Source organism: Aquila chrysaetos, chromosome 3 (assembly GCF_900496995.4).
Source record: "Aquila chrysaetos chrysaetos chromosome 3, bAquChr1.4, whole genome shotgun sequence".
Classification (NCBI taxonomy): Eukaryota; Metazoa; Chordata; class Aves; order Accipitriformes; family Accipitridae; genus Aquila; species Aquila chrysaetos.
The window spans coordinates 73,348,872-73,375,573 of NC_044006.1; the positions used below are offsets into that span (position 1 = coordinate 73,348,872).

Genomic DNA, 26,702 nt, shown 5'->3' on the forward strand with positions numbered 1-26,702 from the left:
GGAGCTACACTTGGATATCCCACTGCAGATGCAGCCCCGAGCCCTTTCAGTGGTAGAGATTGGCCTGTACAGTAAATTCACGCAGGCTGGTTACCAAAGAGGGAGGGTGGTTGTTCCTTTTGAGCATTAAAAGTGTCCTGGGCCCTTTGAGGGGATCTGTCTATCGTACATTAGGTCAAACGCTCTAATGAAGTTGAACATTTGCTGCCTTCAGAAGAGTTGACTGCAGTAACCAGCCTTGAAGACACAGCTGCCACTTCCCAGCTGGTGGAAGAGGTTATCAAAGATGACCATCTCTAAAGTGTCCATTCAGTGGAATTTGTCCAAGTTGGGCTTCCAAAAATGCTTCTGTGCTTTCTTTGGATTTTAGCCACTAAAGGGAAGATCCAGGTTGGCACTACTGTACTGCATTTAGCATTATTTTGATGTCTGGCTACAGTCTGTTTATAATAACTGTTCATGAAAGATGTGGCCCTGATCATATGTTAGAGTTATTCTGGTGTTGGCCAGTGGAAGGAGGATTAGGACTGGCCTTGGAAACGCTTCTTTTTTATCCTTCTTTGCTGTTACTGTGCCAGGCAGTCTTTGTAAACTCACTCAAAATTTCTGCCCCATCTCAATCACAAGATGAAGATTGCACTAGTCCATCTTTCCAAGATGTGTCCTCTTTCAGTGCTAGGCTTTATTATCGTTGATAATTTTCCTGTATTGTCAGGTAAAATGCTAAAAGGCTACATCTTGGGGGAAGAAGGGGCAAACCTCTTGCATACTCAACAATTGGTGTAATTTAAATAAAAGATGGGGCTGAGGAGAATTCCAGCCTAATTACACATTACAATGGTGCTGTGCTGCTTCTGGGAGAGCAGCCAGGCATCTGGAAAGAGGTTCAACTCCCAGCAGGGGGGAGCTGACAGGACAAAGGAGAGAAGGCTGGGGAATAAGCGGAACAGAAAATACAACTAGAGGAGGGTGGCCCAGCTTCAGCCAGGAAATGGCAATATGACCAACACCAGGCAGCATGGACACTGCAGCCATGTGGCCAATCTCGGAGGTAAATCTGGGCCATAGCAGTTTAAATCCAGATGTCTCAGGCTGCTCCTTAACCTTGCACCAGGAGCACATGCAATTCACAGCTGAGCTTCTCAATTGCCATGGGCCACCTTGGAGGCCTTTTCAAAGAGTCATCCCAACATACTGCCTAAGAGCTCTGCTCCCTTTGGGCCACCTTGGAGGCCTTTTCAAAGAGTCATCCCAACATACTGCCTAAGAGCTCTGCTCCCTTTGGGCCACCTTGGAGGCCATTTCAAAGAGTCGCCCCAACACAGTGCCTAAGAGTTCTGGTCCCTTTGGACTACCTTGGAGGTCATCTCAAAGAGTCACCCCAACACAGTGCCTAAGAGCTCTGCTTCGTCTCCCATCAATGCAACAGCTCTACACGCTCCATGGGAACAGGCCTTGTCTGCACCTCACTCGCTTTCAAGACACTGTTAAAATCACCTCCCAGCTTCTCCCCCTTGGACAGATCACCACTCCTTCTTGCACAAATTCCCAGGGCAGAGGTCCCTGGGACTACAGGACCACCTTCCCCACATTTCCCCCGCATCCATGAGGCTTCCCTGGCTGAGAGCAGCAGCTGGGAATGGTTAGTAGACATTGAACTCATGTCCTTTGCAGACAAGGGGTGGTCTTCTCTTTCTTGGCATACAAAGCAGCAGAAGAGGGTGCCCTGGCAGCTGCTGTTTGAAAACACTGCTTAAGTGACTGTGAAGAGCCAGATGGACTTCAGCCCTGAAGACTCGAGTGCCCTATTTAGCCACAGAGTGGGGACTCAGCGAGTGACTGCAGATTTTGCATCCAGGCTGTCTCAGTATTCTCCAGCCCTGGTTTGGAGGACTCCATCCAGGCTGGATCTCCAGACCCATTCAGACCTGCCAACGAACTGCCGGAACAAGCTTGGGGAGCTGAACAGCGAGGAGCCAACCCATTTCACCAGCCTTCAGACGGTAACAATCCTTCCCAGCCCATGAGCCTGCGAGCAGGAGAGGGGAAAGGTTCCAGATTTCATTCTTAATCCTCCAAGTTATTCATACTACCCCCGTTCCCCAGCATTAGGAAGGGCAACGTTCCCTTATATGGTCAAGAAAAAGTGGAGAATATCTGCAATACATTCTCACATCTGTGCTCAGCCGAGCCTGGCCAGCATGTCCCTGTGAATGCAGAGGCCGTAACTGCCAAGAGCTGTGGAGCAAAATGCCTCCGCCCTGCTGTGAAAAGGCAGGCAAGGGGGATAAACAGATATGGGTGGAAACATTGCAAAATGGATCACATTAAGCAATGCTGCTCATGGGTTTATGGTATCTGATCTGGGATGTTTTCCCGTGCAAGCCTGGAGTCCAGTGGGAAAAGGCAACTTGCAAATGTGAAAACAACAGTAAGAAAATGCTGCAAGGCCAAGTGCTGGAGAAGTAACTAAAACGGGGCATGTAGACCCCCAAAGGACCCAGAAGAAAACTGGTCCTGCTTACTAAGACAAAAACGTGCAGGTTCTTCTAATCAAATTCTCCAACATCTTCTTGCCTGATATGAAAGTCAAGGTTTTAAATTGTGGAGGCTTAGAAGAAAGAAGGAGGGTTCAGACAGGTTCTTCAGGTAAAAAGGGACGAGACCATTGGGAAGATCCTTCCAACAGATAGCATTAGGGCTATAAGGAGGGAGATGTTGCCACGTTTCTCTGTTGGTGAAGAAATAAATGCCATTTTCAAATTTTAAATACCAATACCTGTGCCACCTCGTGTGCAAGAGCATGACCCATCTGAAAGGTTGCCCAGGCAGTGTTTGCCTAATGATAAAGTTTTTAACCACATTGATTTGTTTCACCTAGATGTCCTACTTTCTTTCAGAACGGATCAGATGTTCAACAGATGGGTTTAGTTTTTGCAGGACACTTATATGCACATTAAGGAGAACTAAGCATGTTTTCAAGTGTAATCCCCAAGTCTGAGAGGCCTCTGGGCTAATAAAAAGTCAGTCTGTAGTCCTGAAGACTTGGCATGTATTGCATCCATATAGTGAAACCCAGAGCAATGCGGCCACATCCAAACCAGACTCAAGCATTCCTGGGGTCGTGCTACCCCGGGGCAAAACAGTGCCAGGGTGCATGCTGATGATGAAAATGTGCTTGGTTGTGACCTGCTGGTCTCGAAAAAGGGTCTTACCAGGACACAAGATGTCCTGCTCTGCCCTCCTACCACCTTGGCCTTGGTTCTGTGGCCAAAATCCCCCAAGGCAATGGTGCAGGGAGGAGGCCGTTAGGCAGCAGGGCAGCAACCTGGGCTCAAAGATGTCTTGGTTTTCCTTCCTGCCTCCCACCTCCAGCCCTATCAGAGGATGCTCTAGGCCCAAGGACCAGGCTGGGATCAGAGGTTGCCAAAGTTGGGCTGGGGCTGAGGAAGGGGGGTGAAGCACAGAGAGGAAGAGACAGACACAACTTCATCCTGATTGCCCCACATTTCTTTCTTCTGATGAACATTTGGATTTGACCTGGGATGAAAGAGTGGAGAAGAATCATCTGTTTAAGTCACTAGTAGCTGGCTGAAAAGGAAGCACACAGTTACAGAGCCTGGCAATGCGGCTCACAAGCCCCCTCACCAACTCCATCCCCAGAAGCTATGGATGCTCTGGAAATCAGAGCCTTTCTGTGTCAAGCTCCATATTTGAGAACTAAACAGAGGCACTTTGCTTTTCAAAGGGGCCAAGCACCTTTCGTTTCTTTTTCCCCTAATGACTTTTGTTGCTCCTTTAAAACTTGAACACTTTAAAAAAATCCTTTAAAATGTAACTAATGTTTGGGCAGCATCCTGTTCCAGAACACAGCTTTACACACCAGAAAATGGTGTGATTTTCAGGTAAAACCTTTCCTCCCATATAGCAGTTTCTGCAAAAAAAGCATCTTAAAAGCATCTTGATACAATACACCCAGCACTATCTTTACATCCTAGAGACTGTGCAGCCTCAGGAAAACCTAAAGCCCTACTGTCGTGATGAAAAATACCCCAGTGCTTTGATTTTCTCCTGAAGGTTGTATGAAGAGACATTGCTGGCAGCATGCTCTGTGCCCTTCTCCAGGTCAGCCCTGCTCTTCTTATAAACATTTTGCCCCTTTCCGCCAGCTCTGTAGCAAAAGCATCCCTGTCCAAACACATGGAGGAAAAACTGCTTTCCCCATGGTGAAACAGAGGTGATGGGACAAAGATGCACAGGAAATGCTGGGCACTGGCTAATTGGGCTCTATTTATGAGTAGGTAATTAGGTGCAGCTGCAGTACAGCTCTCTTAGCTGCAATGAGAGACAAAACATGTTCCCATTGCACGGATGTCCCTTAACTCTGTGCTCCTCTGGGGACAGCCTGTCTGGAAACAGCCTTACAGCATCCCTTGGAGGGGGATGGAGGAAGGAAAGCAGACTCCAACACAGGAGACTGCTTCCAGGTCCCAAGAGTGAGCTGACACGGGAAGGGAATATCAAAACTGCCTGTATACTATCACTGCTGTGCAGCTTGGACATCCAGGCCGTTGTTCAGACACCAGGTATGGAGCAATTGGATATAGCAGCGAATAAAAGCACCTTTTACTGCCAGTGTCATGATGTTTCTGTGCACTGCAGGTCAGCCTGGAGGTCAGGGGTCCCGTGGTCTCTATCTCCAGAGCATGGCTGGGATACAGCCAACAGCAGGTAACAACCTTCTCATGAAAAGAACACTAGGGAGGCAATTACCCTTATTAAATGGACACAGACAGGGTGGTTTCCCAAACTCTGGCGGCTTTCTTACCTGTTCTGCCTCCTCCTTGGTGGTGGGGAGACCAGATGTTTGCTGTGCTCACTGCATCCCCTCTGCCGCTGCATCCACTGGGGCAGTGAGTACAAAATCTGTTCCCTCTCCCTTCACAGGCTCCCACCTCCTATTTTTAAACCAAATTTCCCCTGGATCCATCAATTCCATTACAGTCAGAGAGGATCCTAGCAATGCCATTTTGATATGTCTGTGTTTCTCGCAGTGAATGATCCATGACATATCTCAGAGCCAAGCTCCTCTGAGATACCCTCTGAAAAATCTATCACATCCTGAAGTGGAGAGACCCCCTATTTTGTATAAATAAATAGGATTTAATTACTCTGTGGGAGTGTCTGGAACTCCTGCAAGGATGAAGCTCCCTTCAGCTGAGTGCCTTGCAAACACATACGGAGACAAGTTCCCTGCTTTAAAGACCTTCACCCAACCTTTTCCAGCTGATGGGGTGAAGAGGCGAGAAATTCTTGCAAATGAGGAAATGCTCCCCAAAAGTAAGGTGGAAGCGCCCTCTTGTGTCCTCAGAGCAGGCCAAGGGGGTTTGTGATGGAAAAATAGATGGGTGCCCGCTCCTCTTCAGACTTTTTTGCACACGTGGGGAATACCATTGCTACCTAAAAGGTAGAAGATGGGGGAACAGGGAGTTGTCCCAGTGTGACAGCGTAGAGGGAAGGACCATGCACGATCTGCACCACACCATCAGGAATCCCAGTACAGAGCCCACCAAGCTTCACTGACATGTCCTCGAGCAGAGAGGTGCAGGGAGGAAAGTGCCAGATGGAGGACAATAGTGAGGGGATTTGGGAAAACAAACTGCACAGAAAGTTAATTTTAACTGGAAGGTTTTTTTTAAAAAAGCACATTTTTGCCTTCTAGATCCTTTCCAGAATGGGATGTGATTGAGAGACTGGCTTAGGGCATCTTCCAAGGAGCTTTTACTACCTGAACAAGCCAAAGTACTTTGGTGCTTCCCACTCCCCAGATGTTTTCCCTCTGCTTGGTATGATGCTCCTCTGAGGATGAGGACAGCGAGGAAGTGTAGGGCACCAACAGCATCCATCCATGGAAAGGGGCTCTGCCCAAGGTGCCTTGACCCTGGACACACATACTTTTGCAAGCTGGACCCCTGAGCCTCAATAAAAGAAGTACCTCTGAGGCTCTGTCCCCTTTGCTCACCCAGCTGTGGGTGAGATGCACCAGGGAAAGCAGGTGGTGGATGCAGGTCTCCACGCATGGGCAGCGGGCAGCTCTGGGCAGGTGGTTCAGGACAACCCCCACAGGAAAAAATCTATTTGGAATAGATCTATTTGGAAACAATAATTCAACAGTCCCCCAAACTCTCCATCCTCAGTGGACTGCCTTCTTTGGGTGGACAAACTCCCCCGATGCACTTTGGGGGTACCCTTGGCCATTTCACAATAGATCCCTTGAAATTAGGGGAGCAGTGAATCTCAGTCCTTCAGGGCAAAGTGTTTACAACAGCCAATATGGAGGAAAAATACTGATTATGAAAAACACATGTGAACTGCATGACAAACACCATATTTAGAGTATTTACCTTTGAAGATGTGAAGACGAGACAGAGAACAGGGATGTAAACAAGGAAATGAAGCTCAGAAATGGAAAGAGGTCACAAGCAAGGAAAGGGGAGAGCACAGTTTGAGCCTCTGCAGCTGAGGGTTTATTCACAAAACAGCTGTCCACAGGTAATCCTGAGTTTCCCGTACAGACAGCAAAAGTAAGTGGTTGAGCAAACAGCAGCCAAATCTCCCCCCCCCCCACCGTGTGTGATCTGTGCTCGCTGACTCTTTTCCGCTGAAATCCTGCAGTTCCCACGGGGTTTTGTCTTGTCAGAGGCACGTTAAGCTCCTGAGGGCACACGGTGTACCGTGCCTGCCGACACACTCTTCCCTATGTCCCCACGTTGCTGTAGACAGATGACTTCTCTCCTGGTGGGGACATCCCCGGGGCTCCGTGCGTTTGACAGCTGCGGGATGTACACAGGCAGCCTCTGAATCCTTTAATACACCATTTCTCATGGCTGGAGACCACTTTCTGTATTTTCAGTAAATGGTGGCACCATGGGCTGGGAGGTTTCAGGCTTCACAAATCTTTCTCTTTACAGGAAAAGAAGGGCTGGAAGAGATCTCTTATTTTTACCTTTTCTGCCTTTCAGAGACTAGCACACCACTGTTAATAATAACAATAATAATAATAATGAATAAATCTCACTCGGATCCCACTTTGGTATGCAAATGCTTCCTCCTTATTGCATCTTTCCAAAAGACCATGGAGATATGAAGCCAGATCTATTTCTTAACAGTCACATCAAGCTGACAACGTGAAGACCTTCAAGATAAATACACAGGGCTTGGGAATACAGCTCCTCAGTAAGGATTTGCAGGCACTAAAGTGTTATAAAACTCATGCCCAGCCAGTTCACCTATAGCCTGCAAGCCCTCGCAGCCTGCCGCAAAAAAAACCAACACATATCTGCACCTTTCAATCTACGGTTCATCTGATCTTGAAGTTCAGATGAGGCCCAGTGGAAAAAAAAAGGCTGTTTATAAGGCTAGAAAGAGCAGTTTGGAGTCCTGACCCATGCAAGACTAATGCAATTCTGCCCCAGTCCCCTGGCCCAAAACCCTTTCCCTGCTCCTAACCGCGCACCGGGAGGGAACTCGGCGTGGGGACCGAGGAGGAGGCGATGACAGCCGCCAAGCGCCCCAGCCAGCTGGAAAGAGGCTGAAGATGGAGCAGGGCTGTCGGGCTGGTCCCTGGGGAAGTGCCCCACCCCCCCCCCCCCAGCACCGCTGGGTCCTTATGCAGCCGTTTATGCTCCAGATAACGCTCAGGGCCAGACCCCCCCCCCCCCAGCTGAAAGCGATGGAGCGACACACATTTTCCTCCGCCAAGAATCGGAGATGAGTAGAGCCGGGCTTGCCGCTTGCATCCAGCATGGGTTTCGGCAGCGGTGCAGTGACGCAGGACTTTTGAGCTGCTTCTTGGCCCCTTGCCCGCAGTGCCGAGCCTGAGGCGGGGAGCATCTCCCCCTCACCTCGATTTACGCTCGCTCACGTTCCCAAGACAGATCTTAACAGATTTCCCACGCATCTGTTGGAAGGCTCGTGGTCGCGGCTGGCAGGCAGCAGTGCCATTCGGCCAGCTCCCCCTGAGCTGCTCTGCTGTGGTCCCTTTCCTCTCAGTCAACACTTTCAGGTACAAAACTTTGCAGTGCCAAGAGCCTCTAATGCAGGCATGGAGAAAAAAAAAAAAGACACCCTAATGGTCACCAAAGCTTTGCACATCTTCCAAACAACCCACAAACACACTGCAAACTGTACACAAGGGTGCGTTTGCCACGCAGGAGAGGGCAGAGATGCAGAGGGACTGCTGTTGCCTTTCCCCTTCCTCTAGCATCAATCAGGGCGGTGTGTATTCTCCAGCTTATTAAAAAAAAGGGGAAAGCAGAAGATTTTCCGCTGTATTATGGCTGCACCCAGCTCTGATATATGCCCACAGAGTACAACAGCACAGAATATGCATGCTGTGTAGTTTGCAGACACACACAGAGCCTCACAGTGTCTTAGAGGCAGCCAGGAAATATTTCCTCCTCACAAGAAATGTATTTTTGCTGGTTTTAATTTTCAGAGCTTCCCGGGGGGGGAAAAGATACTTTTCAATGAGAAACCGAAGCCTGAACAATCTGTGGTTTCGCATTTTGCTGGGGAGGGTGGAGGAAACATCCACCTCCAAACACTTTCATAAAACTATCTCAGGCAATCACCCCCTTTCACAGGGAAAAGCCTGTGAACAAAAAACATGATCAGCCCGAAGGGACACTGCAGTCCTGTACAGTCAGAATAAGACAGTTTATACACTAAAGATTGAAAAGACAAAGTCTTTCCTTGAGAAAAAGCAGTGCATGAGACAAGCAGAATGCTCAGGGTGAGGAGAGTCACACAGCTTTTAGTTGCATGGGCTTATTCATACTCAGAAATTAAAGGTAACTCTAGTTCTCCCATTTTCTTCTTTCTTTCTTTCTTCCTTCCTTTCTCTCTTTCTTTCTTTCTTTCTTTCTCTCTCTCTTTCTCTCTCGCTTTCCACCTTTTGTCCCACTCCAGCATTCATTTTTCACTGCCACATAAATGGGCAGTTTCTCTTTTGCGATAAATAAGTGAAACGAAGAGTTAGGGGATGTGGCTTGTATCCACAGAAAGGCATAGGAGAAATCAGGGAGATTTGGGGAAGGGTCATTTGCCTTCGAGAGCAGCTCGGGAAAGCCTGGGACGTTGCTCCACAGGCACGGCTGCAATGGTGTATCCTGCTCTGCAGGGGAAAACCCACGTCCCCCTCCTCAGCACCAGTATGGGGGCCCCGTGGTGCAGCCGGTCACATCACTGGGTGCAAGAAGGGCAAATTTGGCTCAGGATTCACCCAGCTGGAGACAGCCATGGGGAAGGGTACAAAATCCACCTGGGAACAGGGCAAAGCAGGTTTTAAGCAGCAGCATTTTGGGGAAATGAGTGATGTCCTAAAAGGCAGAGCTCACACCCCTGCGGTTAAGCTGCACGACGAGAGGCTGTGAGCATTGAGCCCATCTAGGTGCAGCATCTGGCCATAGCGAAGATGACTTCAGGATGTTTCATGCAGAGGTGGATGCTGCAATGTGTCCTGGGGAAGCTGTCGTCGGGCCAGGTAAGGAAACACGACCAGAAAACTTCAGTTTGTCAAAGCAGAGGCCATTTCTGGGAAGGGTTGGTTGCAATAATAATCTTGACTTGAAAATGTATTTTAACAGTCTCACACGATCAAATTGTTTCTCTGGCATCTTCAAAGTGCTGTGGGACCTGAGACCTCATTCCTCTACCTGGAGTTTAAGTGACATTGTTCATCTCAAGAAATCTTGTAGCTGGAAGTTCAGGTTGTTTTCCACCCACAAACCCCATCGGGTCCTACAGGCAATGCCAGTGCTATTCTTAAAATCAGACCCCAAAACTCTAAAATAAAGGCCATCAGAAACCTGTCCTTTTCAGTATGTTGGGACCAGTGTTTCATTTTCTTACAGCCTAGGGTGAACTTCACCTTCACACACTCTGCAGTGGTGGGTGCGCTTACCTATGGCGATGCTGATGTCCTGAGGGCCACATCTTAATTTCAGTAAAGTTCAAGGTGCCCCTAATTTGCTGCATCTCATGTCAAGGTCTCTGCAAAAGCTGAGGCCAAGCAGGAGCTGGAGTTGGCCTTGGATGTCCCCATATCCTCAACCCTACAACCTTGGCTGTCTCTGCAACCCAGCCTCCACCTGAACCTGAGACTATGGAGTCTGAAAAACTTCAACTTTTGGATCTTTTTCTTTCCTTAAGGAAGCCAGAGGCCATCCTACTTCTTGAAGTTGGAAATCACCGAATTTCCTGCCACAGTATGTCCAGCCCTTGTAAAACCCAGCCACTACAGAGGTCTCCCAAGAAAAAACAGTCTCCCAAGCTTTCCACCCTGGTTCCTAAAATGAAAAAATTGGAAAAAAGACTAGTCGGTCTGCAGCAGGAAACATTCAAAGGGTCTGGGCATCCCTGGAGGTTCTTGCAGCAGTTTTCCCGTGCTTCCCCCGCAGACCATGCATTTGTGTTTCAGCGCACTGGGGTGAAACTGGAGCCCCACAGGCACGAGGGGCACAGGCAACCCAGGGCGAGCATGCACATGAGCTTCCTCCCCAGCACATGCCAATGCCGTGGAAACTTATTAAAAATGGACTGAGTGATGCGCCAGCTGTAAATGCAAAGACAGGTCTTTTCAAATAAACCCCATTAGTTCCACATGTGCGTTTGATAGATAATTTTTTGGTTACTTAACATGAAACCAATAATTATGGAAATGACTGCGAGGATCCAGATACTCTCCACAAGAGAAAGACGGAGAGCGGAGAGAAAGCAATACCAGAGACTTTGCAGGGATTTTTCCTCCCCTAATGCACCCATCCTTAGTAAACTGCTAGTGCAGAGCCCTACCCAGTAGACCAAAGGAAAGAAATCGGCTCTGCCAGCATCAGCTCCCTGGAGCTGTGCAGTGCCTTCAGCTACAGGATTAAACGCTCGCTATGCAGCCACACACACAACCCTGAGGCCGCGCAGGCAAACAGCTCTCCTTACTCCCAAAAAATGGGGAAAATACGCTGGAGAGAGTGCAAAACCTGGCTCTTTCTTCCACTGCCTGTAGCTAGTTTGCTGTAAATTCCCTGACAGGGGATCAAATCTGGAGGGCACGCACATCACAACCAGTATTTTTCAGAAAACCATTTATGCATCAATCTGTTTATAACAAATAGCAGATCTCTATTCACACCCAAATTGATTTATTCCCTCTCGTGCTCGCTCGCACCCTGCACCATCCCACCATCCCCGCACACAGCCATCTGAGAAGCGGGGCACACATGCACGCAGCAGAGCAACACGGGCTAGGCACATGGCGGGAAAGAGAGAGGAACGCACACGTTTTTAGAGGGAATACAGCTATCAAAACAACATTACACAACTGCAAAAAAAGAAAGAAGAAGAAAAAAAATAGAGGTGGTTATGTAAACCACTGTCCCTGTCTGGTCAGCACAAATCTCATGTGGGCTTAGGTCAGTCCTTTTGACACAGCTAGAAATAATTGTCTGTGTTAACCATTAGTAGTTCCCAGTTCAAAGTTCCCCGCTAGCTGCTTCTGCGCCCTGCCTGTACTCCCTCTGCCTGCCTCACATGCTGCCTGCCTGCTGCCTACTGCCCAGGCAAGGCACAGGCAGCGTTGCCCACTCCTGCCCACGTCCATTCTGGAGAGCTCAGCGCCTCGGCAGGGGATGCAACGCCCAACTGCAGCGTCCAGCCTGGATGCCCTGCTCTGCCCTGGATGGCCAAACCAAGTGCCCTCAGTGTCCCCACAGGGTGTCTGACCGTAGCAAACAAAACCAAAAAGCAGATCTTATTGTTCCTAGTGTGGCGGTCAGGAGATGTCCTGGGCAGGCAATAAAGCTTCGTAGTGCCTGGAATAAAACTCCAACGCCCTACCCTGGAGAAGGCCTGTGTTGCAATCGCAGGACAAGGAAGGATGGATGGCTCTAACAGGTAGAGTTGTGACCCTACAGAGGAACATGCCAGCGGCATCACTTTGCTGCCCAGGATCATGGAAGCATCTGGAGGACTTTCCAGCTTCGTCCTCATTTTCTGCAGGCAAATTCCCATTGCTTGAGGGAAAATGATGTGACTTGGTCATTTATCACAATGAGGAGAGAAAGTGCAGCCTGGCTTCTTAAAACCTCTCGGCTATCTTCTCTCCCAGGATGAGACCCTATAGAGGGTCCTTGGGATGGAGGCACACGTAAGTAACATGGTTGTTTCCACCTTTCTGCAGGAAACAGAGGAGGTATTTGTGGCTGACTGCTCTTTCTAGCTTGGCGTACTAGGCCACCACATTTTATTTAGAGTTAAGGACATCTCAAAGGCCCTTGCAGGAGCACAGTCAGTGCTGAACGGTTTGCTCCCCTTGGACTACAGGAGCAGAGCAGCCAAAAGAAAATCGGTGTCCCAAACAGGGCAAGGGTTGCTTGGGCTGGTGACTGGAAAGAACATTTGGGGGCCACAAAGGAACATGAACAGAAGGGTCCTCGCAGCACTTCTTTACCCCATCTCCTCCACCTGGGGAAACTGCTGAAACCCAAAAATCACGTCCCATCAAAGCTCCCAGTTTCTACAAAAGACCTCTTCCAACTTCTCCCAAGGCAAGACGCAAACGCCAAGAGTCTTCAGATTAATGATTTCCCTTCCTCTGTTGTGGGAGGAAAAAGTGTTTTGGGGACTGCTACATTCAGTCCCTCCATCCTCTAACTAGTCCCTCACTGCTGTGATTTGGTACCTGGAGGTAAGTCAACCTGATTCAGGCACCTTTCTATGCAAACCAGTGGAGCTACTTACAGCAGCATGAACGTAATGCAATGAGAGGAGAAGGAGGCAATAGGACTTGGAGGATTTTGTCCTGGACATTCGGGACCAAGGGGACCAGACGGTGCAGCTCAGCGGTGGGCAGGTGTGCTCAGCTCTAACCCATTTCTCTGCCTCTGGACCGGGACTCACCTCTTCTTCTCAGCTCACAGAAACTGCTCGGCATGAACAATTAATTCCCGTCTTCCCACAGATGCTTGCCAACAGAACAAACCCAGTGCACTGCTAATAGTGAAGACTAAAATCACTGTGAGCTGAGCAAGGCCCCCAGCAGAGGCAGTAGCTGAAGAAACAGCCTCAGGCACTGTAATCCTGGCAAAAACAGTTTCAAAACACACTTTATCTAGTGAGTGTGCCTTAATGCTATGCAGAGAATTGTTTCATGCAGCCTTTTTCTGGAGAGAGGAGCTGGATAGCAGTAGTCCCCAAAATAATTCACGAGTTTTTAGCAGCCTCTATTACTCACTATTGGATGGACTGCAATGTTCATTGTTTCATTCTGTCAGCCAAATCCTTCTCCTCTAAATTAAATAACTAACAAGGATGCATCCGAGTTTCAGAGCTTTGTTTTGCCCATGCAACTAAAATCCTTCTAGCCTCCATCAGATTTGTCTCTTGGTAGCCCAGCAGCTACTAAAGTCACTGGTATTTTCCCATTACAGGGCAGGGCATCCTGCACAATCCTCCAAGAATTGAATCTTCTTCAGTGGGAAACATCCAACAGGTCAGGAAGACCCTGGGAGCACAGGAGAAGGGTGAAGGGTTCAAGTCTGGCACAAATCTAAGTATGTACAAAGCCAGGGTTGTGCTCTAGGCTGGTCCTTAGGCACTGCTGCAATGAACACGACTGATAGCATGAGAAGAGTCTACCATATGAAATCAGACTCACTGTATCCACAGAATAGAGAATTAAAATCATTAACGCTGCTCAGTTGTTTTTAGATGCTGGAATAAAAGCTGGCTAAAGAGGTTTTGTTTCAGTAAGAAGTTAATCAGAAGACATGGAGAAGCGCGAGTTATTATTTCACAAAGTAATGACAGAGACAGTCAGTTTGTTTATCCAGATCGCTGCTTTGCCCTAACTCACTCACTCCTCATCTCAAAGGTTTCTTTCCTAGCTTAGGCATTTCTGGGTAAATGATTTTCCAGCTTTTGATGTCAAATGCAGCCCTTCTTGTTCATTATAAACCAGCGCACTGTTATCTGCTCTTATTCGTGCACTGGCTTTGTTGCTCGGTCAACTTTCTGATGTGCACAGAATAAATCCCCAGAAAGAACTTCATAGAAACCCAGTTATCGTTCGGTGCAAAAGCAGCTCTGTTTATGGCCATGATGCTTTCTGAGAGGGCTAAGAGGTTACCTTTGCCAGACTGACTTCAAGCAGACTTAGACGTTGCCTAAATCGGATCCCCTCAGACAGCCCTGCCCTTTCTTGCCCCCAGTAGTGAAGCATTTCGATTTATTTCACCTGGACCCTGCCTCCCTTAAGGTCTGGCCCACCTTTCATTTTTGCCAGGAGGAGCAGGGTATTCCTTAGAGCTGCCAACACCCTGGAGAGATGCTCTCTCCTGCGGCTCACGCAAAACCTCCCCAGTAAAGCCACGAGCACAGGGGACCACAAGCTGAGCTGAAAAAACTCGCTGGTTTGGAGGATGAATGTATGACCTGTGCCAGAAGCATCCATTTAAAAATCCCCATGCAGAGGAGCTCATTTCTGCTCCACCTGACACAAGGTGGGGAGATGGATACCAGCAGATTTCCACCTAAATCAGAATCTAGCTTTGGGTCTAGATGGCTGTTGGTGCCCCGGCTGTGATATGAATTTACCCAGTGTTTTTATGGGGAAGAATGAGACCTCAATAATTGGCAACAGGCTGACAGGAGCAGGGAGGAGGCTTCATCTCCTCCGCTCTTCTGTGCCAGCTCTCCAATTCACACCATCCCCATTTGCACATCAGCTTTTAATATTTAATTGCAGCTTTGCCAAGGGACTTTGCCTCCTGTCTTGTAAAGAAGGGGGAGAGGAAGGAGCCAGAAGCGTGGTACTGAAGAGCCCCAAGGAGACTATCGAATGGCAGATCTCGGGTGGAGGAAAGCGCTCTAGCATGTAAGTGATTTTACACGAAACCCCTCCCAGATCACAGAAGATGGAATGAATTAATATCAGAAAAATCCTGTGAACCCTTAGCAACTGGGGGATGCTGTGCTGATTGTGGGAACTGTTCAGGGTGGGCTGAGAAGACTATTTCTATCGACTGCCTGTACTGTATTTAAGCAAAAGGGGGGATATAAATGGAAAATCAGGGAACGCTTCCCTCCTAACAGGCTCATTCTGCCACAGAGTAAATCCCTCGGGGGCTCATCACCTGGAATTGTTTAATGTTAGACACCACCGCAAAAATGGAAAACAATCCCTGGACTGTGGGAGGTGGAAGCCTGTGATCTAACAAATCTGTCTCTTCTCTAACATCATGGGTAATGACCTGGAAAACAAAAAAAGGAAATTTCTAAAACAACTAGTGAGAAATACATCTCCCTTCCTCTGGTCGTGATTTCAGATGTCTTAAAGGCATGAGAGGAGAGGCAGAGATTCATAAACTGCTGAATGATGTCCCTGTCCCCCAGAAAATCTGCCCCTCTTAAGTGCATCTGGAAGCGGACACCCGCCAACACGGGTGGACGATGGCTCTGGGCACAGCCTAATATTCAGGCCAGTGCAACAGAAATCGCTTATGAAACGTATTTTGCAAGCAACATGGCTTTTAAAACAAGTACTTTCAAAATCTAAATACAAGTATCTAATAATCCTGTAGTTCAAATGTCTGTGTCAGTAATTAAAGAGCAATTACATATAACTTGTATGTCCCTAGAGCTCTGTCTAAATTCAGAAAGTGAACCCCAGATGACCTAATGTACTTCCAAGTGTCAGATCAGTTATTGCAAATCCAGTGCCTGAGACTTCTGCTGCACATTTCTGATGCCTGGAAAACAAGAACGTTTTTGGCAGAAGAGGCCAAGAGGTGCTTAATTCTCCAGTTACTGCCTGAATTCAGAGCTGGTTCAGGTCTGTGCAACACTGGAAACGTAAGAAAATTTTAACCAATAATACATATGCAAAATTTCCATCAAATAATTTTTAAATTATTTAAAGCTAATTCTTCAGGTTCTTTCCCTCTCCCTGTCACAGAGGCGAACTGGGTGATCTAAGAGAATTATAAAAGCGGTAGGCAGAGGTGGAAAAGACCCATTCCCTGCATCAGGAGTAATTTAATTTAAATCATGTCTTCTTTAACCCTATTTTATTTTTTCAAAAGTGAATTTATGTGATGAGGTTTGCAGATGTATCAGCGAAGACAGCATTTGTTCCACAGCCCTTTACTGATGCACCGATCCCATGAGTGGAGATGGATGCACTGATTGTTGGCCTCTTTTCCCTGGATCATCACGTCCAGCACCGTAACCTTTACTCTCTCACTCCAATGCCAGCAGACAGAGAACATGGAAAAAACTGAGAAGCTGAGGCCAGCTCAGTCCTTTCCTTTTCTGTGCCATTATGCAAGGAGCAGTCCAGAGCGCAGAGCAGTTTCTCTGAGAAAATCTGTGTCCGTCTCTGAACTGGTTGCCAGGTGGGTGGTTAATCTACTGTTGTAGTTCACCTTAGCCCTGGGGGATTCCAAGGTGGACTCTCCCTCTCCCACCTCCATAACAAACAAACCTCACTCAGATAAGGTCTTTCCCAAGGACAGCGTCTCAGCATGTCAGGTCTTGAGCTAGAGAGAAGTACTTTTCTGTCGTAAGTGCTCTTAGCTTTTATATATTACCAAAGTGTTATTTAGTCTGGGAAGGCAAGTCCTGATTTAAAAGCCAGATCCTCTCGACACACTTCCCCAAATACAATGACGCAGAAGAATTTGCCCTCAACCCCAACGACTGGAGCATTCCCAGATGGATAATTAAAGCTTTTAATCTTGATAGTCTCTAAGATGCCACGAGGGAAACCAGCAAATGAGGGAGAGATGAACTGAGGAGGAGACAAGAGGGGTGTGGGCATCTCATCCCCTCCCGGTTTCTCTCAGCTGTTTCTAACCAAAATGCTCCAGGGAGAGTCACATTTCAACCCAAGCCCTTTAAGGGCTAATTTCTCTTCTGGTTACAACCCGTAACTGAGATCAGACCACAATTCTGCCAAGAGTGAGACAAATAAGATTAGCAACAGTACCCAAAGTGCATCTCCCTCAACATAAGAGTGACAGAGCAGCTGTCAAGACTGTCTCTTGAACTTCCCCTTGGGACAGTTTAGTTCTGAATATCCCAAACTTGATCAGTTTTCACTGTAAAAAGTCGTCTATCTGACAGAATCTTTGGAGAAAGCTGAAAGTGCACTCGCCACAGCAAGGAAGAGAAGGAAGGTGGTTTCTTCTGCAAAGGTCTCACTCATCACTGGTGTTATATTAGGTCAGGTAGTGGCTTAATAAGTCCCTTTACATTAGGTTAAAGCTGAATAAATAAACAATGCATTGACCTTCTAGAAAGTCTGACTTCATCTGCAAGCCACATACTATGAAAGTGCAATAATACACCACTTTCAGCCAATATAAGCCCCCAGCACATCCACCACCAGTGGGGAGACAGGGTGCTCTAGGGACACATCTGCACGGAGCTTGGGAGGTGAGGGCTCACACTGGACCTAGCGGCACTGCACTGAACTAACCCATTAGACCGAAAGCCAATCCTCTTTGGGGCATTTTTCACCTCTCTCTCACTCTTCAATATTGCTTTTGAAGTCTATTGGGTTTGATAATTTCCAGAGGGTAGGGGAAGGCAGAAAGTGCCTGTCTGCTATATAGAAAAATACATTCAGACTAAAAAGGGATTAAGGTGCCATCTCCTGTCTTCCCTACAGGTACCAGAGCATCCTGGACTGTGAAAGCAGCATGTCAAAGCAAGAACATCCCAAGGTGAGAACCAAAGGCTCAGACAAGGTGGCACAGAGCATGTACTAACAATATAATGCTCCAGTTCTTGGCAATTAGAGACTGGAAAAAAAAAAAAAAACCCAGTTGGGGTTTTTTTTTTTGCAATATCTGGTGCTGTTTTGAGGATATCTCAGGGCAGGTCAGATCCAATTTCCTTTTAGTATGTACAGATAGACTGACACATAGAAGATGCTCCAGGATGGGATGGAAGCTTCATGGATAACATTCAGATTGCTCTGGAGTGAATAAATTGTAGGGGTAGAGACTGATGGAAGACCATCAAGAGGTGTAGGACCTGGCAGAGGATTTAGTACCAGTTAGAAAGTGAGGGAAGGATCCAGCCTGAGGCAAATGCATACAAAGTTATTAAGGCACCCAGACAGCCACACTGGGATGACAGATATGACACTGAGGCATCTCTGCCCTCCTGCACCAGAAGCTGGAGGTTTTTGAGGTTACCCTGTGTGCCTCAAATAACACTTAGCACCTACCAAAGAAGGTAGGTGCTTAGTGTCATTTCTGTCATTCTACCCTAGGGTGCAGAAATCACTTTCCTGGTGCTTTTGACTGTAATGGGACTTAGACATCAAGTTCACAAGTAGATTTTGCTCACAGCTGCATTTAGATGTCTACATTTCAGCACCTTAAAGTGAATTTCCCCCTAACTAGAAGCTGTGACTAATGTTCTCACATCATGGCAAAGGTGCACCTCCCACCTACCAGTGTCCCTTATATCATAGTTTGATTACAAACTCATTGGCACAAGGTACAGTTCTCGGCTCTGTGTTTGCATGTTGGGCCTTGCTTTGTGATAAGGGCCTCCTACAACCTGGAATAACAATGATAAAATCACACACTGGAAGCCACATCATACTCTAAACTTCATCCAATTTCCCTGCTGAAGACAGGGTTGATTCCCACTGACCAGAGAAAGCTGGATTGAACCTCATTAAAAAAAAGGCAGAATCTGAAAATTTTTATTTTCAGTCTAGGTTTTTAGGATGAAACTGGAGGTTTCCCATGCAATGATAGGGGGGATTTACTGACTGTTTGGAAACACAATTTCCTAGAGGAAGAGGATGGAGATGTGGATAAAACAATAATCCAAGAGGGAAGACAACAAGTGGTCATATTTTTTCTACTCCAAGGCTTCCTTGCATGACCACGGACAAATCAGGAGGGTGCACTGGAAATAGGCAAGACAGAAACTTCTTCCACACTTCAAAAAGGGCTAGAACATGTTTAGATCATGTCCCTGACATTTATTCTAGAGAACATAGAGCAGAAAGTGATGAGACACTCTTTCATCCCAAAAAGCTAGAAAGTCAACAGATGTGACCTTCCTGAAAAGCAGGAAATAAAAATTTCAGAAGTTTTATTACTGAAGTTAGATATGAGCCTATTTTGATGCTTGTGTTTTTTAGCTCATGGAGAGAAGATATCTGTCACAGACTAATGTCAGTACAATGGGGAAAAACCATGCCTTATTTCAAAACCATCCCAGCGATATGTGCTCAAGCAAGTCCATGGAGCATCTTCCCATCCCTAACATCAGTGGCCCAACAAGGAATCTCAAAGGAATCCTGACCAGCTTTGACACTCCTAAAGCCACTCCACAGTGTAAGAGTTTACATTTTGCTCCACTGAAGACACCAACTCCCAATGGCATTTTGAGGAAGAAGGAGCCTGATGCTAGAATCATGACAACAATCGAACCCCTGAGCACGGAGACCAAACTCCATAAAGACCCATCCTTCCCTTCCTCTCTTCAGAGCATCCAGAAGAAGGCACAGTGGAGTCCTGCCACCATCAAATGGACAGAGTCTCCTGCAAAGGTTAGTAGGTGCTCTTCTTCGAGAGCTCCTGGAAATTTATTTCCTTTGGGTACCCAGAGTCATCCTTATAAGCAGTTGGGCTTCGTGGTGGTGCTTCATCACCCACTGATGCCAATCCCTGGGCCTGGGGACTGCCCTGTGGAAGTCTAACCTTCCATTGTTAGGGAAGGAGGAGCAGGTTTACAGGGGAGCCATGTTGTGACTTCGGAACTACCGTTAGGATAGAACTTGCTCCGAAATGTGGTGAGGGTGAGCAACACAGCCTACTACTGCAGAAACCCCCTTGGGACATCACCTCCCTGCAGCATGGAGGCCACCTCTCTTTCTGTATTATTAAAAGCTGGCAAACACCCCACCAGATCCTCAAACGCATGTTGGGTGTCCCTCAGGCCAGATTCTGCAATGCCACAGCGTCCAGTGGAAAAGGGGTACCATGTGCTGTGACAAGTGGAAGATAGACCTGACTCTACTGTTAAATACCAAAGCGCCAAAGGAGCTGGAAATGGATGTTAGTGCCAATTCATGCAAGCAGCTAACAACGGCTGGAGCCAGGCAACATCTAAAAGCAAGCACAAATTCATAATCACTTACGGCTTAAACTTCCTTCCACCCCTGTTACTCTTCCCAGACACAGCAACACATCTCCCTGGCCCAGTCCTCTCAATCCAGACACCAATCTTTCTTTCTGTGCTCACACATAGTTTATCTCTAGTCCCATCCAGCTCTGGGTTATTTAATGGTATCAGGGGCACAGGTCGTATGTTCAACAAACTATTCCTTGCCATGATCCTTTTCCTGGAGGGAAGGAGCTGGTAGGAATGGGCAGCCTAGATTGGAGAGAGACCTACATCAAGGAAACAAGAGAGTGCCATGAAGTTGTTGTCATCTGAAATATTAATTATGTATGAGATCCTGTCTGAAATGGTCATGTCCATCTCACCACTGTATGATATCACGCCAGTGATTACTGCTCCACAGGAGGGACTGGTCCCTTCACCGGGAGTATAGCAAAGGGCAACACCAATCATTACTGGGTTTGAGACACTAAAATCATTGTGGGAGCTGGTAGAGGAAATGGCTGGATACTCCTGACTCCAAAAGAGCAGCAACTGTTCCTCAAAAAAAAGGATGGGTATAGAAAACATCACTTAGCTCTGGAAACTGGGGAGGGGGCGGTGGGAGAGAAGCAAAAACGTATGCAGCACTGTCCTTGGAGAGAACAGAGCAAAGCCAAGCCTGGGTCAGGTCTACAGGAGAAAAGTCCAAACCACACACAATATGAGGAGGCAATGTCAGGGCCACCTTTGCCTCTGGAAAGTCTCTGGTGCAGTCGCCTTCCCCACAATGGGGCTTTGTGCAGTTCCTCTCCTCTATTTATGGGTATTTACCTGTTTCCACGCTGTCGTTCCCACACAGGAAGGGAAGCTGTTCCGTGAGAGGCAGGCGATCATCTCCTCGGCGCAGGATACAGCCGATGACTCAGCCGCGGGCAGAAGCTGTGAGTTGGATTTATTTTGGTTACCAGTCCATTGCAACTCTGCTGCCAGCTCTATAGTTGCAGCTGGGAAGGGTCTATTCGGTCCTTGTGCAAAGTTGTATTTCCCATGTAATCCCATAGCAGAGACTGACCAGGCAATTCTGGCTGGAGATCGTGTGGGTACTGCCAGGACTGGCCACGCAGGAGCGTGGCCAAGGATAGGGAGCGCAGAGAGCAGACAACCCCACGACTGCAGCCATATCCCTTCCAGCCCTGAGCGGTCCCATTGCACGGAGCTGGCAAATCCCAACACGGTTGGGATCTGGGCCAGTGATGAGTCCACGCTGACTCTCCCTATGCTGTTAACCCAGCATTTAAAAATAGCTGGTATTACCAAGGCAGAAGTACGGCCACATTTAGTTTGGGATGAGTAATATCTCCCTGCACCTCAGCCTTGAGGGTAGGAAAAGGGAGAGGTTCCTCTGTACCTAGTTAAGGAGTCTTGGCTGGGCTCCTTTTTGAATTGGCAGTGATGGTGTATCAGACACAGCCATCCTTGGCTTAAGATAGGACATGTAAGTGATCCCTAACGCTATGATATCATCGGGACTAAAGCAGGTCAGGGATCTTTCAAGGCAAGAGGCATCTGTGAACAGTGAGAGATTCAAGCTGAAGCTTTGCATGGGAAAGGGTTGAATTTTACCAAAACTCACTGTCAGGAAGGTTTTGTAGATTTGGAACAGAAAGAAACAACTCTCCAACAATCCCATGAGTGGATTTGAGACCATCCTGACTGCTTTGGGCCTGGATCAGGAATCCAGGGACCCCATATCCCATCTATCTAGGATTTGTTCTCTTTTCTTTCCATTTCTTCCTTTTCTTTCACAAAAGAAGGAGGGGGAGGGGGGAAATCACATGCTGTCTGGATTTGAGACACTGTATTTAATTACCCAGCTGCATGGGAAAAGAAGTCTCTTACATGAGCACACAGACAAATAAAGGAGCTGAAGCTTCCACAGCGTTGCTGGGATTTTTGTTTAATATCGAAGCGCATGAAGTCACCATGCTATCTTGCTGAACACGATCACAGTATCAGCTGCAGTGTGCCTTTTACAGCGCGAGGAACATCTTTTCTTCTGGCTGACGTACGATGAATCATGGTCTATCTTAGAGCCTTGCACCACTCTCCAGCCCCTGACTCAAAGGCCTTGCAATAGCAAAGACTTCACGTTGTCTCCAGCACGGCTTCTTTGGTAGGGCTAGGGTTTATGTGGTATGGGGTCCTTCTAGGGAGGCAATTGCAGCCAGGGAGCTGGGAATATGACAGCAACCTCTGAGGTAGGTGCCAGATTTGCTCAGAGACAGGAGTTGTAATGTTTCCTAAAAAGTCCAGGAACCAGCTGTCCCTTATCTCTTCTGGGACATGAAGATGTGTCTGGGACTATACCTGTGCTGTGCTTGGTCATTCCCATCGAGTGAGAGGGACATCAGTGCTCCACGAGCCCCAGCAGTGACCAGGGCAGGTCTTCTACAGGAACCTTCTCACCATCACCCAGGGACTGCCCCACAGCCCTTCCCCAGGGCTGAGGAGGGGACACCCAGCCGATGCAGTGACCTGGGATGGGGAAGGCGATGTTGAGTAGTTTGAAGCCACACAATGTTGTAAGGTTCTCAGGTTTGGGACACCGTGACAACAGCTTGGCAGTTTTCAAGACATCTCTGCCGACTGGCATTTGGCTTATGAGCAAACACATGTCCTTGCAACAGGTCAGAGCTGAATAACGACACATGAAGTCAAAGCACTGGTTGCTGTACCTTCTTCCAGACACAGCATAGTCACCTCTGAGACACTGCTGGAGTCCTGAGCATTGCTCAAAGGGGAAGGCCGCTACACCCCTTAGAAAAGCCCCTTTCCAGGCAGCTAAACCAGCTGGGCTACATCCCCAGCCATGCTGATGATATCAGATGATCCGGAGGAAGGTGCCACTAAAGATGTCACCAAGACACTAATTAAAGAGGTCCAAGCGGCTGTAGTTAGCAGTAATGAGATTAAACTGAGCAGTGGAAGACTTACACGGTAGAACAAAACACTTCCTAGGGAGGAAGACTGTAAATCAAGGAACCATTTTCCCCAAAGGGGAATGGTTGAAAGCTTGAGTCCTTTAATATTAAAGAGGAGAAGGCATCAGCTAATTTGCTGCAGGTAGAGTCTCCTGAGTACTCTGGGTTTAAAAATTAACAACTTCTAGATTAATTTTGGCAATGAGAGAGAGGAAAATCATGGCCAAGAATGAGAAAAGAGGGGCATGCATGTGGGCATGCCGGTCCCTCAGCTCACACACATACATATATGCTTGTGCATGTATTTATTAATATAGCTCCATTATTCAGTGCTTTCAGCTGAAGGGCACACGAGGATGTTACCTCAGTGCAGTGCAAAGATGAAATGGGAGTCTGACATGGCTGCAAATTACAGAGCATCCAGACAGCCTCCAAAATGCATTTAATTCCCTCCTCCCCCTCCCCTTTCTATTCTGTACTTGTTTCAACCTCTACTCACGGGGAATTTTCAAAAGCAAGGAGAGGAGGCGAAGGAGAGGGCAGAAAACAGTGGGTTCCCCCACCTTGCATGCAGGGAGACCCAGGCTTGGTGGCAACACTTGCTTGGCAGGGGATGGTTTTTCCCCTGCTCTCTGTAGCACCCACACTTTCTTCTGCAAGGGGGTGCGGTGCCATCTAGCGACAATGAAACCATCCCACTTAGAGCCCAAAATTGGTCACCGCAAGGATGCTGCTGCACAGCTGCCACCCAACACCGTGCCTCAGCCTCAGCGGCGGAGAGAGGCTGTCACCCTCCATCTCTCCATGACCTGGGGCCTTGCAGCCAGCATTCCCTCTTCTGCAGCACACTGTTCAGCAGACGGGTTTGGGTGAACGTCACTAGTGAACTGGAAAGGTCTGAAAGGCAGTGGAAAAATGCTGATTTAAGATAAAAGGCTGTGCTTGTGCTCACAGACGGCTCTGAGTTCAAGGCAACTCTGGCACCGGCAATGATAGAGGCTCCTGCAGTCAAAATATTCCTTAAAGGCTCATTTTCCTTTCAACAGTTGCTTTTCATGAGCATGACAAGCGGGAGTTGAAAGTTGGGACTCCTGTAAGTGCCCAGTCTGCCCAGTTCTAAGTGCTTTGTGCCTCTGTGACTCAGCCAGGAGGGAAACTTGGGGTGTTTAAGCATGAAATCTCTCTGCCCCCCTGACTAGAGCACCCCACATCACAGAAAGAAGGGGCAGAAGCAAGTGTCATTCATCCCCTTTCACCTCTCCCAGCCCCTGTGACAGCCAGTCAGGGATGCTGGGATCACAGGCACCATTTTTGGGGGCTGCCGGAGGAGCGTGCAGTGGTTCCAAGGCAGTTGTGGAGGGCAGGGGAGCCGGCCAAAACCAGGACACCCTATCACACTCTCAGTAAGCCCCAGTGCCCCATTAATTAGAGGGGTTTTTTCATGTCCTGCTTTCTAATTAGTTGCTCTCTTCCAGACAGGAGGAGAAAAACCCTTCCCCGGGAGCTGTGCAGAGCTGTCAGGTAGCTCAGATTGTGCAAGCTTGCAGGGAGATGCTCACAGGAGCGGTTTGCAGGGGCACTGATGGTGGGGACACGCGTGAAAGTCACAACCCATAGCAGACCACCTCCTCCACCTAGGGATGGACAGAGAGACAGCAGGAGAATGAACAGACAGCCATGCGTGCAGTCAGACCACCCCCCGCATACGTATGTATGTTATATGTTACAGTTAGACAGGCGAATGCATGTTGCAGATGAAGAAAGAGCTCCACATAAATACATGCCTGCACCCTGTGTGTTCCTGCTGGGCACACGCATGCCACAAGGACACACACACACGCGTGTCGTGAGCTGCTGACCGAGCCGATATGCTCTGCCCTTCACCTCCTACCTTTATGTCCCTCCACCCATACGGAATAAGTAAGATACCGCTGTCCCCAGGCTGCCGCTGTGTTTGCTGACAGCCCCTGCCACCCCCAGCCCTCTGCCTCACAGCCTGGCTGGTGACCAAAGACCTGTCTATCACCCTCCTAACAACATCCCTCGCTTTCCTGCTTCGCATCGTTGGATATACTCAGCGCGGACCACTTCTGTCTGCACCTCCTTGGCTGCTTAGTGCTGCCTCGCTCGCAGCCGTCACTCACAAGGTACAGTATTCTCCTCAGCACGCAGCAGTAACAAGGGTGGCTGTATTTCCCCCCACCCCCAGAATGTTAAATTTCAGCCCGTTGTAATTTAGCTCTTTTCTCTGATCCTCATTTATTGAAGGAAGCAACAAAGAACATGCAGACCACTTCCAAAGGAGGGGTGATGATCTTCCTAAGCATCAGGTTTAACACTTCGTAGCCTTGCAGGATGTTTAAAGAAACTGGGCTATGGTAGGGAGGAGGCAGGCCCTTCCAGGAGCCTTGGTGAAAGCAGATGGTCGTTTGGAGCTGGACGTGATGTGATGTGATGTGATGTGATGTGATGTGATGTGATGTGATGCGATGCGATGCGATGCGATGCGATGCGATGCTGGCGAGGAAACCTCGTCACATGCTGAACTGCAACCTTGTTAATGTGTAGCATCTTCTCCAGGGACTGATACCTGCAGATCCACAGGAAAAAGAGAGGGGCAGCAGCCCCTCCAAACACCCTTGTGAAACTCCAGCAAAGGTGTTCAGGAGGAGGAAACCAAAAAACTTAGCATCTCAAACTGGAAAATCAGCAGCAGTGAGTTGTTTGGCCCTTTGGAGCAAAGAGGATGGAGCCCCTTTGGGGACTGGGGTCATGCTTCACCTACTCAGCACAATGTTACTGAGATCTTTATGTGACCAGTAAGCCCGGCTGAAATGGGGATGTGCCTGTGCTACACACTGTACAAACACATTGCAGAGGGGCTAAAAGACCTTGGGGAAGTAACCCTACCCTGTATTTCTGATGGTGCATTGGGGAACAGGACGGCTAAGACAGCTTCTGTGCTGGCAGATAACATAGATAAGATTTTTGCCCCAGGACCATCTGGTCGAGCACAGCTCACATCTGTGCATCTCTCTGCCCCGTGTTGTCTGGCATTGGGTGCTGTGGGCCATGGGCATGGCCTGGGAGGTTACAAGCAGGGTGGGACGGAACATCGGTCTCTTGTGGCCCTCGCCCTGTGTTTTGTGATCCTAAGTACCTCTGAGTGAATGTTTTATCTCAGGTGGTGGTGACTTCTGGTACTGGCATAGCCAACCCACGTCTCCTTTCATTGCCACATGGTGATTTAGTCAAGCATATGCTCTCTAAAGGTGTCAGAGAAGTAAACCAGAGAGAAAACAGCTGGACCTGATTCAAACATTACTGGCTACCTCAGCCGTATCGCTATCCCAGACTGGTAAAGGTGGACTGTTAAAATAAGTCCCAGAGCTGTTGGTTATGTTTGCATTTGTAAATCAGCATGCCCAGGCCAGGGTCCCCAGCTCTGGCACACAGATGTACCCACCATTAATGTGCTAAAAATAGCACCCATTGCCCAGCTAAGCCTTGAGGGCATTTAGAGCCCTCTGG

At 48.1% G+C, this 26,702-nt stretch overlaps 1 protein-coding gene across 1 annotated transcript in view; it reads left to right on the forward strand.

Moving 5' to 3' along the window:
- The first annotated feature begins 14,826 nt into the window (after positions 1-14,826).
- The window catches only part of XIRP1 (xin actin binding repeat containing 1), a 34,427-nt gene continuing 22,551 nt past the window's right edge, over positions 14,827-26,702 (forward strand). The window contains exons 1-5 of the mRNA XM_041122172.1: positions 14,827-14,929; positions 16,309-16,448; positions 17,726-17,780; positions 19,223-19,633; positions 21,050-21,131. Coding sequence (XP_040978106.1) covers positions 16,321-16,448; positions 17,726-17,780; positions 19,223-19,633; positions 21,050-21,131 — 676 coding nt within the window. The 5' untranslated portion in view covers positions 14,827-14,929; positions 16,309-16,320. The remainder of the gene's footprint in view (positions 14,930-16,308; positions 16,449-17,725; positions 17,781-19,222; positions 19,634-21,049; positions 21,132-26,702) is intronic.